The following is a 15,636-nucleotide window of genomic DNA, read 5'->3' on the forward strand; positions in this document are numbered from 1 at the left end:
AAGGATTGTTAGTATGAGAGGAAGAGAGAGGGGACACAAGAAATAATCTTGCAAGGATTAAAAAAAGGGCAAAACTTTACTCAAATTAAAAAAGAATCAACATTTTTTAATCTATATGAATGTAACCTGTCTGTACACATGTTTCCAAAACACACAGATGTACAGGAACTGTACCACAACATACAGTGTTAATGTGTCCGCAGTTCTTTACCTGGTGAGGCGTCCTTAGCAGTAAGACCATCATTCAGCTCCTGCTGCGTCAGCAACATCTTTCAGTTTAAACAAGATAATAAATTAATACAGACCCAAGTGTCCAGCTCGCTATAACCCTTCTGATCCCTGGAGGAGGAGGAGGAGCAGAGAGAGGGGAAAAAGAGGTTTTTTCTGTTGCTACTAGGCATGTCCATTAGCATGATTGACAGTCAGATTAGTGGTAACCTGCACGTTGGTTAGCTAAGCTTATATAACTAATGGTACATAATATATTGCGTATATCTGTGGATGCTCATCCACAGATTTAAGAATGTATGTATGTATGTAACTAATACCCAAAGTTCTTACACCACAAGCAGTAGCATGATATTATCTTCCTCTTCTGCTGTCTTTATTCATGCATGCGTGTTCGTTAGATGAAGAAGAAGGTGATTTTCGACGCTATTGTGCATCACTGCTCACTGTTCCTGTTAGCAAGAGAAGTACTGTGCTACAGACTCCTTCATCTGAATCATGCCTCGTCATAGAAATCCTGGATGAGGTGAGAATGACTGAAGAGGATTTTATTTAAAAACAGATTACTTGAATGAACACCTGCACAACGCAAGAAAGACCAGTGATGATTATTGTTTCATACAAAAACGTGTGACAGCACTTTTTTTTTTCTCTAGACACACATGGAAGAAATCTGCGGTGCTGAATCAAGGACGGACAGCAAAATAGAGTAAGCCTCGTTTAAAAAAAAAACAAAAAACACACAGATCTGTGTTCTCTTTTTTGGTTTATAAGGACAGGTTACGCCTCGCTTTTACACAGGGAAAGGCAAGTCAACTAAAGACAAGGGAATTTGACATTATTGTGCTGTTTTACTAAACAACAAAGAAAATCCATTCATTATTGATCAATTCTTAATCAATAGTTTTTGAGTAATGTAGATTTGAGATGGACCTGTCTATCCAATTTCTAATGAATATAATATAATGCAACTAAAAAGGCTCTTCAGTGCTTCTCACATGCTGCATATCTGATGTAATCATATGTCCAAAGTAGAGAATTTAACAAAAAAATGGGAGGCAGCATGGTATCTGTATCTGTAGACCTGCTGTTGCATCAATGGTTTCCTTTCTAGTTGGGAAACAGCAGATTAATGTTCAAAAGTGATTGCATTCATGTATATGCCACATCATTATAAATACAGAATGTCTGATTGAAGTTCTAAGTTACAGTTATGGTGTGGTTTTAATATCTGAGATGTGATTCAAGGAATAGTGCAAGATGTTTGTAGATTTCTGTGTTTGATTTGGAACATGAAAGACTTAAAATCTGTATTTACGGCGTATGTACTTGGCTGCAAGGTTTCAAATGTATCATCAGGTGCCATGACATGTCTTACACCAAGAATAGCCAACATATGCTGCTTAATCACTTAAAAACAGCACCGGCAAATGATACATAATACGTTTTTTTATTATGTGAAAGACAGTACCAATTAACACCTCATACAATTAACAGCACCAACTAGGCCCATGTGATTTAAAAAGAACATTTCCACCCCTGCTCTCATGGCGCATATCATGGAACTGTCAAAGTAGCACTGTGCTATAATCTCACCTATAGCAAGGTGGAAAAGGAATATAAATATGGGCTATGCATAACAATGTTGTAAAGTTTACAAGTAGGTTCAGGTTTAGAAAAATGTTTTAAAACTAAGTTAGAATAATCTGTAAGAAGTTAAGTGATATTTAAATTATATAATAACAAAACATGTTTACAGATGGGGAATGTAGAGTTGAGATGGGCCTGTCTATCCAATCCATTCTAATGGATTCTAATGAATGTTCTAATGAATGTAATATAATGCAACTAAAAAGGCTCTTCAGTGCTTCTCACATGCTACACATCTGATGTAATCATATGTCCGAAGTAGAGAATTTAACAAAAAAAAAACACTTGATTTTTATTTGACCCAACAAAAAATATTATTTATCATACTGTAGAGAAAAATTAAGAATAAGACATTTTATTAGCATCATAGACCTAATAATTCACAGGAGAATAATGGTAAAAGTTGCATGCTGACAACCTAAAATACATCAGTTTGAACACATAAGTACCTGGAAAGCTATATTAAGCAAGTAATTGGTGGACATTCTAAAATGTTTTTTTAATTATTTATTTATTATTATTTTTTTTACCCAGGGTCCCCTCTGTTCAGCGGGTCTCCAGTAAAGAAACAACACAGGAATCCCAAACAGCCCTTTCAAGTGGTGGGTCATCTGGGTCAGCCACTCATCAGAAGCTCCACTCATCAAAGCCTCTGCTTTCACGAACAGAACACCTGGTTAAATATAGTGTGTCTTTTACAAAAACAAGTCAAATGCAGGTGTATGTTACATCCCAGTAGGTCTAGGGAGTTGGGGATGTAAACATTAAATAAAGATAAAACAAAATAAAGAAGGCCGGCTGTAAGCGGAATATTTCTTTACTTGGTTGGTAGTAAAAATACAAAACAATAAATAAATACTAGGAAACAAATCTCACAACTAGAAAATAAAAATGTTCATTGGTGTGGCGATCTTCTGGCCAGCCACTCACAAAGGAGCCCATTTACCTGAGGAACTCCTATATTCACACACACAACTGGCCCACGCCCCTGTCAGTCAGACACACCTCCACACACACACTCACACACAACGTCACTCACACACAGGACCCAGGGGGGCGTAACAGTGTGATGTAACATTAGTGCAATCTTGAGTCCAGTTGGTGTGGCTGCACTGATTCTGTTAACTACTGCTACTGTTATTACTAGCAACTACTATACTTAAACTATTTGTACCTTTGTGTTTCTGCACAGCCTTGCCACCTAAAAGTAAGCCATCACCACGTCTAACTGCCGAGACTCCAAAAGCATCAGTCAAAACACCCACCTCAAAGCCACCAAGGGTCATTTGCTCTCCAACTATTCACAAATCAAAGGCTATCTCTGGATCACCACCTTTTTCCTCTTTACTACACCCCCAGCCTGAGATCCACAAATCTTCTCACTCAGATTCTTCATTTCCAGTGGATGCTTTAGATAGTGACAGGTCACAACTCCCGGAAGAGAATGACTCCCCATCTTCATCTGTATCCATTCACCTTAGGTCGACTTTCACAGTCTCACCATCAAGCTCCACTGAATTAAATTTGTTGCCCAAAGCCTTCCATCCACAGAAAGGCTCAGGGTCCTTTAGTTTGTCAGAACAACCACAGTCAAAAGCGATCTTACCTCCAAAGTTTTGTGAATCACCAAAAAGAAATCCGATGGCCACACAGCGGTCCCATCATTTCCCAATGGACCCACAGTCCGCTCAACTCCGGTGGCCTCTGTCACCTGTGTCTGTCAGTCCCAGCCCACCACTAAAGTCCTTAGAAGCACAAATAAGTCCCATGTCACCTGTGAAGACCCCATCAAGGGCATATCTGTCTTACGAGTCCCCTCAAGATGCCACGTCAAGATATGGGGATGATCCAGTTTTTAAGTCCTCTACACCAATATCTGGTGACCACAGATCTACTCAGGGTTCACGTTGTGTCCCATCATCCCTTTTTTCAAATGTCATCCAGATTCCTCCTTCAGCTGTACAAATGGAGGATGAAGAGGAACTATCAGCAGGTATGTGATGAGTAACAATAACCAGGCTCATGTTCTGATTTATTACATGATTTGAATCACTGGTTGGAAGTGTTTCCTCACATCAAACAGCATTTAAATTCACTATGTCACTGAATGGGAGGCAGCGTGGCCCCTGTATCTGTAGACCTGCTATTGCATCAATGGTTTCCTTTCTAGTTGGGAAACAGCAGATTCATGTTCAAAAGTGATCATCATTATACATCATCATTATAAATACAGAATGTCTGATTGAAGTTCTAAGTTACAGTTATGATGTGGTTTTAATATCTGAGATGTGATTCAAGGAATAGTGCAAGATGTTTGTAGATTTCTGTGTTTGATTTGAAACATGAAAGACTTAAAATCTGTATTTACGGCGTATGTACTTGGCTGCAAGGTTTCAACTGTATCAGGTGCCATGACATGTCTTACACCAAGAATAGCCAACATGTGCTGCTTAATCACTTAAAAACAGCACCGGCAAATGATACATAATAAGTTTTTATTATGTGAAAGACAGTACCAATTAACACCTCATACAATTAACAGCACCAACTAGGCCCATGTGATTTAAAAAGAACATTTCCACCCCTGCTCTCATGGCACATATCATGGAACTGTCAAAGTAGCACTGTGCTATAATCTCACCTATAGCAAGGTGGAAAAGGAATATAAATATGGGCTATGCATAACAATGTTGTAAAGTTTACAAGTAGGTTCAGGTTTAGAAAAATGTTTTAAAACTAAGTTAATAATCTGTAAGAAGTTAAGTGATATTTAAATTATATAATAACAAAACATGTTTACAGATGGGGAAACACAGGTATACGTTGTCATGCCACAGATTGAACACGATTTTCAGCGGTCAGACAGTTTATGTTAATGAACTGCTCATGGATTTCCACAGTAATGGCTTCCTTTTATTCTACTGGGCTGTCAAAGCCAATTTAGATCCAACCATAAAAAAGTTTTCTGTTTCTTTTTATTAATATTGATTAAAGTTTGCTTTTAAGTAAAACCCCAACATAAAGCTACAAGAGACAGGGAAGTAATTACACTGTAAAGAATGGCTCTGAATTGCCACTTTAGTACATGGCACACAAACGGGCATCCACGCACACTCAAGGATTTAGTGATGTAAATACATTTTTTTTTTCTTACACATACCAGAGTTAACCATTTACACTTTGACATTTACATTCATCTCTTAGATTCACTGTAATTATGGACAAATACAAGCTGCTTTAACTAATTATACACAAGTAATTGTACCACCATATATTATTAAATATATCGAAACATATGTCATATGTTAAATACAACCTAACCCAGCTGGAATAACATGGCACCAAGTAACATTAACAGTATAATTAGACTCGATTAAATTTTGTAATCTTGCTCTTTAGCAAACTCTACCTAGAAATTATTTTGCTGACATATAATCATTTTTTGTTTCTCCTTCTAAAAACAACTCTCATAACTATTTGCATATCCTGCTAGATGATTTTGATGAGGGCTGTGCACACAGGGTTGGAATTTAGTAATTGTCTCCCTTATCCAGCAATGGCCACATTACTGTCTGATGTGCTCGGCATGTGGACATGCAAGCAGTCAAACGTGATGCATTCCTCTGCTTTCAAACGTATCCTGTGCCATGCCATCAGAGCAAGTGTTATGCTAACTAGTGATGGCTCCTGTGGTGAATCATCTGTTGCCTCTGTCAGTTATGGAGCAGCAGAGGCCAAAAATATTTCAGCCGACAGCTCAGGCATTTAACTGAAACTGAGGCACCAAAGTCCATGTTGTCATCCAGTCCCTGTTTTTTTGTATGCCAAAAGTCCATTCTTTCTACAGAGCACTTTGTCTCTTGTTAAATGTGACAGCTCAAAAAGACCTATTCTTTCTCAACTTTTTCTAATCTTTCTTTTACTTTATCTCATTTCAGCTTCCTGACTTTACGGGTCTACCTCTCTTCTCCTATTTTCCTTCATCTTGTGCATCCGTCACTTCAGCTTTTTGACCTGCCTGACACTGAATGGCTGCTTTATCAGCTTATTAGAGCTTTACAGTGTCAAGGGCACTTAAATCATGTCTTCCATTTTTCCTTGGATGTTGAAGATGAAAATGTTGCTTCAGTGGTTCAAAGCCTGATAAACACAGTCAGTCTGTGTGTTTCACTTTGAAAGTCCTGCAATGTTTGAACCACTTAAATACAATAGCTTTTTTAGCTTAGATTATTGTCCAGTATTTTGGAAAAACACAATCTATCGTAACTCTATCGTAACTCAAAGTAAACCTTTCACTCAATAAACACATGTGTGTGTATTTTTTATAAAGGCAGTGAAGATGAAATGTCCTGTGATAGCCTGGCTCTGGGTCTACTTGAAGAAGACTCTTCAGACGAGGAAGCAAAGATGCAAAGACGTTTAACGAGAGAGAAATCCAGAGAAGAGCAACAGAATCCTGCCATATCTCATCTGGAAGATCCCTTTGTTCCTGCAGAGGCAGAAACAGAAAAAGATTTGCAGACTGATAAGCTGGAACAGCTGTCAGAACCATCCATGGTAACATGTTTCCACACTCCCATGTGCTTTTTGCTTCTTGAAAAGGGGGGGGGGGGGCACTTTGGGCTTAAGAGCTGTAATAGCATTGTTTGATGGGAAGCACAATCTCTTCTGGAGTATTTTGCATAAGTACTGTATGTAAGGGGTTACCATGCTGATAGTAAGGAATCAATGCAAATAAGATTACATTGACATAAGCATACTGATGTTGTTGCTGGTCCAGTGTGAGTGTAATGCAGTATCTCAAATATTAAGGAATTATTCAGTCCGAGCACTGAAGCCAACACAAACCTCTTTTTAGGATTAATAAGTGTAGATTACCAATATCCTTTATATAAACTAAAATTAGCAGTCATCTGCTGCAATCTTGCATTTTGGGCAAGCTTCTCAGAGGATTATTTATATTTTAAATATGATAAAAACTTTTCAACATGAGCCAGATAAAGTTTGTGTCAATATGGCCTACATGTTTGTGGAAAAACTGATGTGTGACTTATAAGGCTTATAAAACCCCTTAGCTAAATGTAGCTTGTAAAATAATTGAAAGTTATTACTAAGGCAAAAAAAAGTTGATTGCTTAAAAATGAATTAATAAATAGGAAGTTTGTCTTTTCATTAGCTTAAGGCTCCATTATTAAAAGGAATACACTGGCACAATAGTTCATTACACTGGACATGATCACTGTGTAGAATTTGAGACTTCACCAACATACAGTTAGTGTCATATTGTAGGTGACCTGATCTATTAGATAATTAGACATTTGTATCACACTAATTGCTTTACATTATTCATCTATTGCTCAGAGATATCCAAAGATGTAATGTTAAAGGTGCCAAGTACTGAGGGAAGAGAAGAGAAACAGAGTGGATTAAAAAGGCACTGCCTAAATGGTCCCAAATGACTTATCAGCCATTTAATGGTATGAATCCTTTATACTGTGACAGAGAAATGAAAAAATATAGGGGTAGGGGTGGGGAGGGTAGTGCTTTATTAAAAAGCTGGAACAAAATGAGGTTCGTGATTGTAAAGATGGTGGGTATCAGTGGCCTCTGGGTCTGAATCAAACTGCTCCTAAAATGATTAGATGGTGTTTTTTCAAGCTCTCTCTCTCTGTTTCTGTCTTTGGACCTTCTTCTCCTTTGTCCTCCATGCTTTTTTTTCTCTCACTGCCTTTCCGTTGATATGTCCTTTTCCTTTGTCCTTCATCTTTTTTTGTGTCTTTTCTCTGTAGTTCAGACATGCAGTAATCTGCAGCACCGTAGCGAAGAAGTATTGGTTTGCACAGAGATCTCAAATCATTGTGTTGCTGTTCCATTGTTATGTCTTTCTCCACATTCACTCCTTCCTATTCCCATATGCCTCTCTTTCTATACTCTCCCAGCCCATTTGCATTGTCTTGCAAGGCTAGCATGCTAATGCGTAAGATCTAATCTTAACTAGACAGCGTTTCCTCATCTCACCCAGCACCCAGAGGACACTTGCATGTAAGGAACAGCAAATCCACCACTCCGTTGTGGAATCCTCTCACCAGCTCTAGGGGTTAAATAAAAAATCAATTCATCAAGTGGAAACAAAGGATACAGAGAGGAGAATAATCTGCAGTAAAAGACACTGGCTTATCAACATGCATTTAAACAGTGTAAATGAAAAAAACACAAATTTAGGTCCCTTGACACATTGAATTGATACGCCATGTCAGATTGTTCTTTGAACTAATTGTGCTAGGATTGAAATCAAATGAAGCTTTGATTACCCCTGTACTTTATTCACTCTGTTGCATCCTAACATGACCTGTTTTTCTCACTGTCTTCATTTTCTTTATTTTTCTCTTTATACCACTTACCCCGCTTTCTTCTTCCCATCCCTCCTCCTCCTCTGTCCCTCCATCTGTTTCCACATCCCCTTAGGTGTTGCACAGCCACAGTGCTGGGTCTGGATCAGAGCCGCTCTGTGATCTGGATGGGTTTTCGCCTCCAGGTTTGGACATGAATGCTGGTCACTCTGACATACCACCACGTGCACACTGTGACCCACTTCACGCATCCCAATCTTCACTGCATGACTCAGTCCAGATAGGTAGGTTAAAGAGGGACAGAAGTCTTTTAACGTGTGCGGGCTGTGCCTTGCATTTTTATGCTTCAAAAGTTTCTCCAATTCTGAAACAATCCTCTAAACTACATCAGAAAGTGTCATTACTGTTTTTGTGCTTCAAGAGATTAGATTGTGAAGATTACCTCTGTGTCCAGCTTTTGCCTGGAGATGCTTTCCAATTTGCAAGCGTTATTCATATCACAAAAGCCTCATAATAGGATTTAGAACAAATATGTAAAAATGTAGAGCTTACAAGAGACATGAAAATGAGTTTTAAACCCAGAGGAGTGCTGGCTGCTTGGTAAAAAAAACAAGAGATCGGGGACATCACTGATAATTTACTACTGGTTGGTCCAAAGGGAACTCTTACTGAAGTACCATTTTTATTTTGTATGTATGTATTTTCTTTCTATCCAAGCTTTTGTGCTTCCTTTTACCTATATTATTTTTCTCAATTTTCTTAAACACCAAACTCACAAATACTCTCAGGCAACGAGGTCTCTCCATCTCCATGTTTCTTTCTCAGCAGAAAAGTGAAGCTAGTGATGCCTGTGTCCTTCACAAAGCCTACTTTTACTTTACTTTAGAAAAATGTCTTGTAAGACATATTGTATAGCATATAGTACAACAGTTACGTCACCTGAACATTGGACCCACCAATGACACTGAACACTAAACACCAAACAAAACTGCTATAATTCTGTAGGGGTGTGCTATTGTGTTGCTCTTTTGTCCATCCTCCATATACTTTTTTTTTTTTTTTTTTACACAGAACAGCCCAACCTTGAACGAGCTGAGTGAAAGGGGCTATAGCTAGTGTATTATAAAATAGCACCTCACTATCCATTACTAGGAACAGTGCAGTACAATCGGTACATTAGTTTTAGTGTCAGTCCTTCTTACACAACATAGTACAGATATACGCACTTTTTTAATATTTATTAATTCATTTATTTTCTCCTCTGCCTTTTCTTTCTTTCCAGTTTTCACTTTTAAATGCATCTGGCAAATTCTGCTGCAACAAAATAAACTCAAAAGCATGAGCTCCATCCTGCAGCCCCTAGATATGAGATACATTTTCTATTTGCGACCACATGCGTGTACACTTTTTTTAACAATAATTTTCGTGAATTGGATCAGTCTGGGAGGCACTCTGACTGTCCAACCTCCAAATTGTGAGTTAAAATATGAATTTTTGGATTGAATCAGTTGCTACAATTTATGCTATCACATGGTGTTTTATTACACCTAATACTCTTGTGTGATGCTGTTGAAATCTATGCATTTCAAACAGCAGTTACTGTTTTGTTTTAGCAAGGATTTTTAATTCATATTTTGTTTGCTTAACTAAATTGCCTCAGCACAAAATAAATGACCCCATCAAACTTTTCCTTCATCAAGTGTTTCGCTGTGAACGCTTGTGTTAAACGAATGAGCTTGACAGTGAGCGACTCCCACAAGGGCACGACTACCCTCCTCGCAACATGCAGCCATCCACTCGTCAAAACCCGCACTGTCTCTGCCACCATCGTTAAAGCTCCAAAGTTAATGAGAGGGAAAGGTTAGAGAGGAGAAATATCACCTTGACAACACTCCGTGCTCATTTATGTCCCTCCATCCCTCCATCTGTCTCCTCTCTCCTTTTTTTTTCCAGACAGGGCTGAGATCCAACAGGTTTTATATGTCTCCTGCTCAGCCTTTTCATCTTTCCACTCCTTTTTCTTTTACTCCCTGTCACTTCATCAGACAGAAAATGAGGTTTTTAGTGTGCAGCTGATGTCACGTGTGCTTCCAGCCCAACAAAAGAACAGAGAGACACACAGACAGGCAGGACAATGACTTCGGCAACACCTAAACAGAGAAAGAGGGAAGATGTACAGGCAACTGTATGAGGACATTGTCTGCAAGATATGTTAAAAAGCCTGTTAGAGAGCCTTTATAGTCATCACACTATAAAATACTATATAAATAATCCAGGATCAAAGACAAGAAGAACAACAAACACACCTGAAAGTTACAGCCGCAATTTTGAATGTGTTTTTGTTTTCTGAAAGAGCTTTAGATCCTTAGTTTTCTTTCCTTTACAAGCTAGCTCTCTCTCCCCTTTCCTCTTTTTATTTGCTGCTGATTTAGACTAGTTAGTAGATGCAGTCCATGCAGTCAATAGTTTTAATTAATTGGGTGACCACTGGAGAGAAAGAAGAAAACAGTAGTAATTGCATTGGAGCTGCCAGGATTGGCTGAGCAGCCTTGTTAAGCAATATTGGTTTGGTACAGATGCTGCTGCTGAATGGACAAATAGATTATTGTATCAAATGTAATTACCAAAAGCGCTTGATTTCATCCATTCTTTATACTTTATAGTTTATTATAGGGTCACTGTAGCAGCACGGGGAGCAGAGAAGCCCAGTCCTCCCTGTCTCTATCACATTCCTGTAGTTAAAAACCCCAGTTTTGTTCTGTCATTAACATAAACTGACAACTTAACCTTATGGCTTAGCTCCCTCTTCACCACTTACATATGTACACTGTGAATCACTGCAATAGCTGCCAGCATCTAGAGGTGATTTCACAAACCTGACAAGCTGAGGGCTTTTTGTCCCAGAAGAAGAGTTTGTGTTACATACGGTAAATATATTGTCTGATATCATGCTGGACACAGATAAATATGATCCATAAGACCACAATCACTACCAACCAGGAAGATTGGAAGGTCCAGGAAGATCGACCTGGTTTCATGTCTGTCATGTAGCTGGTAGGAGACAGTGCCCTAGGCTTCTTTAGATCTTACCAATGGAACTTTTCATTTCATTTCCATTTGTTAGCATCAAGAGGGTAATACTGGTAGTTTTAGAGCAAACTGAGACACCTTGTTGTCAGCAGGATGATTGTTGTTGTGTTTCAGTAGCTTTATACTGTGTGTAGTGTTTATATGCAGTCATGGCCAAAAAGTTATTCCATGTGTTGGAGCTATACAAGAAAAACTCACTGCTGGAGTTAGATAGCAAAGCAAATTCAATGCAATTTCCAATTGGTATCTATACATCCAACTGATAGCAGTGTGACAATACAAGATCTGTGGCTTTGGATTTCATTTATATGGTATCAAGATACACCCTTTTAAAGCAGGCAGTAAAAGAATGTGAAAGTGGATGGAGTGATGGGGTGCCTTTAAAACAGAGCCACGAGAAGAGGAGCCAGAGGAGAAGTTGATGGGATATAAAACAGTACTTTGTAAATGCTGACATACTGTTGACTGTAATTTCTTTCTCATCTTAAAGTTTCTATGCATTTTTATTGTTTCCCTGGTCTTGGTGAGCTTTATAAGATTTGGTATGACCCCCCTTTTTTTTCTCTCAACTTTCAGGGTCAGATAGTTCCGGATCAAGCAGCAGCCTCAGAAACTACACTGAGGAGCACCTGGCTTTTAAAGTAATGAAGGACATCCACATGCAGCCAACTGAAATTCATAATCACTCAGCCAGGAGACAGAAAATATCAGCAAATAAAGTAGGAACATCTGGTAAGTGCACACGTCACAGTGTGTATATGTTGTCTGAGCTTCTCCTGTTTACTCACATACACACATCACTCGGTTTCATATACAGTTAATACACCTGCTTTCTGCATATAGCTGCACTTCCTTGGCACAGTAGGCAGGTTTTCTTAAAGAGATTATACAGTATCACTCTCAGTTACAAACTTGCAACACACATCATATCACATACACACTGTACACACACATTGCAGGATTGGGAATCAGTCCAGGAAGGACGTCCTCTCCTCACTTCCTTCACCCAGATTATAGAATCAGTGCCGTAATCTGTTTATGCCTGATACACACAAAAACTGACACCTGAGAGACAAGACGATAATCTGTTTAACTCAGTGATATATTTAAATTCTCCACAAGGCTAATCAATTCTCGAGATTATCTTCTTCTTCCATCCTCCCTCACATTCTATCAGAAACAAGTGAATTTAAATACGACCAATAATTCCTCCACTCTTTTCTTTCAGTGCTGTCAAATTGTTTTCATAAATCTTCCACATTATTTCTTCCACATTTTCAGACCTTTTACCTATTTTTCAGTAATTTTTATTACTCTCTTTGCGAGGCCAACATTTTGTGCAATAAAGTAAAGGTCATATCAACTTTATCCCATCCAAACTTATTAATAATAGCATCAAAATGACACATAAGTGCTAACATGTTTTCAGCATTTTTATTTCCACAAGGGAACATAAGTCAGGTGTTTCGGCAAGTTGCCTCACTCACAGGGCTTCATTGTGCTGCGTTGTCAGTGTGCCGTTCCAATGTGCTGTCTGACTGCACTGTGAGGAATGATTCTCGTCAAAACATCTGTGCTTTGGGCTCCCTTGTGCCTTTAATGAATGTCTTGAAATAGCTTCTGTGCTCTTGAGCATATTTGTAAGTGGGGAACTCTGTTTAAAGTTCACAGCATTACACATAATGTGTTGCACAGGTCAGATTTATATCTGATGGTATCATTTGCCCCAAGAAAATAACACATATTGATTGCATCTGAATATTACTTAAAGCTATATCGAACATAAAGTACAGTAAGATTGAAATCTGACCTTCTTACGAAACTCAAGGATGAAGATTAGATTTGAATCTTTCTCTCATTTTACACTCTAATACATTTCAAAGTCATGCTGAACCTTATCGATAACAGAAATCCAGCTATATGTCCCATCTGCTTTGTAGAAATTTGAGTCTGAAGGTATGCACACAACCATGTGTGTTAGCAGCACCGCACTGCGTGCATCATTCCTCCCATGCTGCTTAGTTTGACAGTGCAGGTGGTTGTAAAAGCACTAAGTGGAGGTTCTGTGCCAGCTGAAAAACAGAGCCAGGCACCGAGAGGAGGGGAGAGGGAGGGAGGGAGAGGTGAGGAGACAATGGAAGATTGAAAGACTGAAAGACTTAACACTGGAGCTGAAACTGGTGAGACAGCACACAGCATGAGGAATCAGTGTGCTGCACACACACACACGCACACACACCATCATAGCTTCTCAGTGGGGGCCTCCATGTAATTTACAATGAGCAGGTGAGGATGGATGTTCAATCTGATTCAATTTGATGTGGCTCGCAGTGAAGTGGGATGACACACCACCACTCTTTCCACTGACTGTTGTGATCGTTTTTGTACCTCTCACCCCTCTTTCCCCGAATTCCGAGCTGCATACCCTCTTCTTCTCACCTTCTCCTTTCTTCATTTACTCTTATCTCTTTCTTGGACTCATGCCTCCTGAAGCTGTTTTTACAAGATATCATATTTTTGTATAGATTCATGTGCATCATTACATCCATCCGTCCCTATCCCTGTGTGTTTCTCTACCCTCTTTCCACATACTTTGTCTCTGTTTTGTTATTACACAGGGTCTGAGCTGTCTGGCAATTCCACACCAATTCCCTCTCACCCTCCGGGGACAAACCCAAGACCCGTCTCTGCACCTGACTCTCCCTGCGTCTCTCATCCCCTCTCTGCTAGCCCTTATTGTCCCACAGTGGGCTCACACGTAGGTTCAGCATTTCGTCCGATGTCAAGAGCAGCACAGGAGATCATGGAGATCTGTAATGTGGACCAGACAGGTTGTGAGGACCCTGACCTGGACACAGATACAACTGCACACATGCTCTGTAGTCTGGAGCAGGAACTGAGACTTACAGCCAAAGGTGCAGATCAATATATACAATATATACAACAAAATAAGTATGTAAAATCAAAAGATGACCTCTTCGAATATTTACTTCAGAAACAGAAAATCAGGCTCTGCTGTTTGCCATAGGAGACAACGCAAGTCAAGATGAGCGTGGGAAACTGCTATAGCCGGTGCGTATCCATCCACACACGTAATATATATATATATATATATATATTAGCTTGTCTTTAAAAGTAAACTTCACCATGTATTTGTTGCTGCTGTAGATAAGTGTAATATACAGATTTGCACTTCTCCCCTGTAAGAATCAAGTGTGTAAGTGTGAAGCTTTGTGGCTTCCTGTTTTCATACTGTGTGTCTGTGCCTTTTCACCATCATCAGCATGTAATCCATTCCTTTTTCACCCCATACACTTCCCTACACTCTTTTCCCCATTCCAGTGGTCACGATGGGGGGTAATCCCTCTTTTTTTTGTACTCCCTCAATCCGTCTCTCTGTCGGATATGGGGATGGTGTGTAATGGATCGTTAGCCAGCAGAACGACTTCAGCTTTGACAGCATGTTGGGTATTGGGCCTTAATGTGCTGCTTAATGTGTGTGTGTGTGAGTGTGAGAAGAAAAGAGGGAGAGTGTGTTTTTCTTGTAGATCAGAAACTGAGTGTGTGGGTGTATGTGTCTGTGTATTGTTGATGTTGTGTGTGTGTGTGTGTGTGTGTGTGTGTGTGTGTATACACGCGTGTAGAAGGGCATAATCTGTGCTAGAGGCCTTGTGCTGAGTGGAGCACTGTGAATATCACATTGAGATGTGTATTAAACGGATTAAAACTTACTACAGAGAGAGCTCCCAAAACAGCTCCTTACATCCTTAAAACATACACGCACCCACGCCTGAAAACACACACACACTTAATCTTTAGCTTAGCTGTACAGGTATCATCTTTTGTTCTTGTACTCTAATAGTTTCACCCTCACCTTTCTATTTTTCCTCCTAAAATGCAGTTCTTGAACATTGTGACAACACTCTGCTCAAAAACATTGTTTTCTTGGAAAAAAGGAACTTTTCATGCAATTAGGTGACACGTGGCTGCAACAGCAGTTGTTACAAAAGGAAAATACACATTCATTTTTAAAAAGAATCCACTGCTGTGTAGTAATTTAGCTTAGATATTGCTTCCTTTATATATGTTCGCTCTACCATCATCATAAGACAGCGCTCTTGGAGTGTGGCTACGGCTGCCTTGCAGGGAAGATGAATGTAAATGGACTTCAGCTGTCTTTGCTGGAGACCATCATATAGAATAATACTGTAATCGAGCGAACTTTAGTGGGTTTTCAATCTCGTCTTGTATGAAACATATCAAACATACATTTGTTATGGTAGATATTCCAGTCACAGGATATGTGCACGCCTACTGT

The 15,636-nt window shown here is 39.2% G+C and overlaps 1 protein-coding gene across 1 annotated transcript in view; it reads left to right on the forward strand.

Annotated features, from left to right (window-relative positions):
- Positions 1-14,387, forward strand: part of zbbx (zinc finger, B-box domain containing) — a 41,327-nt gene extending 26,940 nt beyond the window's left edge. The window contains exons 12-20 of the mRNA XM_028420016.1: positions 630-754; positions 885-937; positions 2,413-2,480; positions 3,071-3,871; positions 6,209-6,435; positions 8,344-8,512; positions 11,895-12,050; positions 13,937-14,233; positions 14,314-14,387. Coding sequence (XP_028275817.1) covers positions 630-754; positions 885-937; positions 2,413-2,480; positions 3,071-3,871; positions 6,209-6,435; positions 8,344-8,512; positions 11,895-12,050; positions 13,937-14,233; positions 14,314-14,387 — 1,970 coding nt within the window. The remainder of the gene's footprint in view (positions 1-629; positions 755-884; positions 938-2,412; positions 2,481-3,070; positions 3,872-6,208; positions 6,436-8,343; positions 8,513-11,894; positions 12,051-13,936; positions 14,234-14,313) is intronic.
- Positions 14,388-15,636: the final 1,249 nt, after the last annotated feature.

Source organism: Parambassis ranga, chromosome 13 (assembly GCF_900634625.1).
Source record: "Parambassis ranga chromosome 13, fParRan2.1, whole genome shotgun sequence".
Lineage (NCBI taxonomy): Eukaryota > Metazoa > Chordata > Actinopteri > Ambassidae > Parambassis > Parambassis ranga.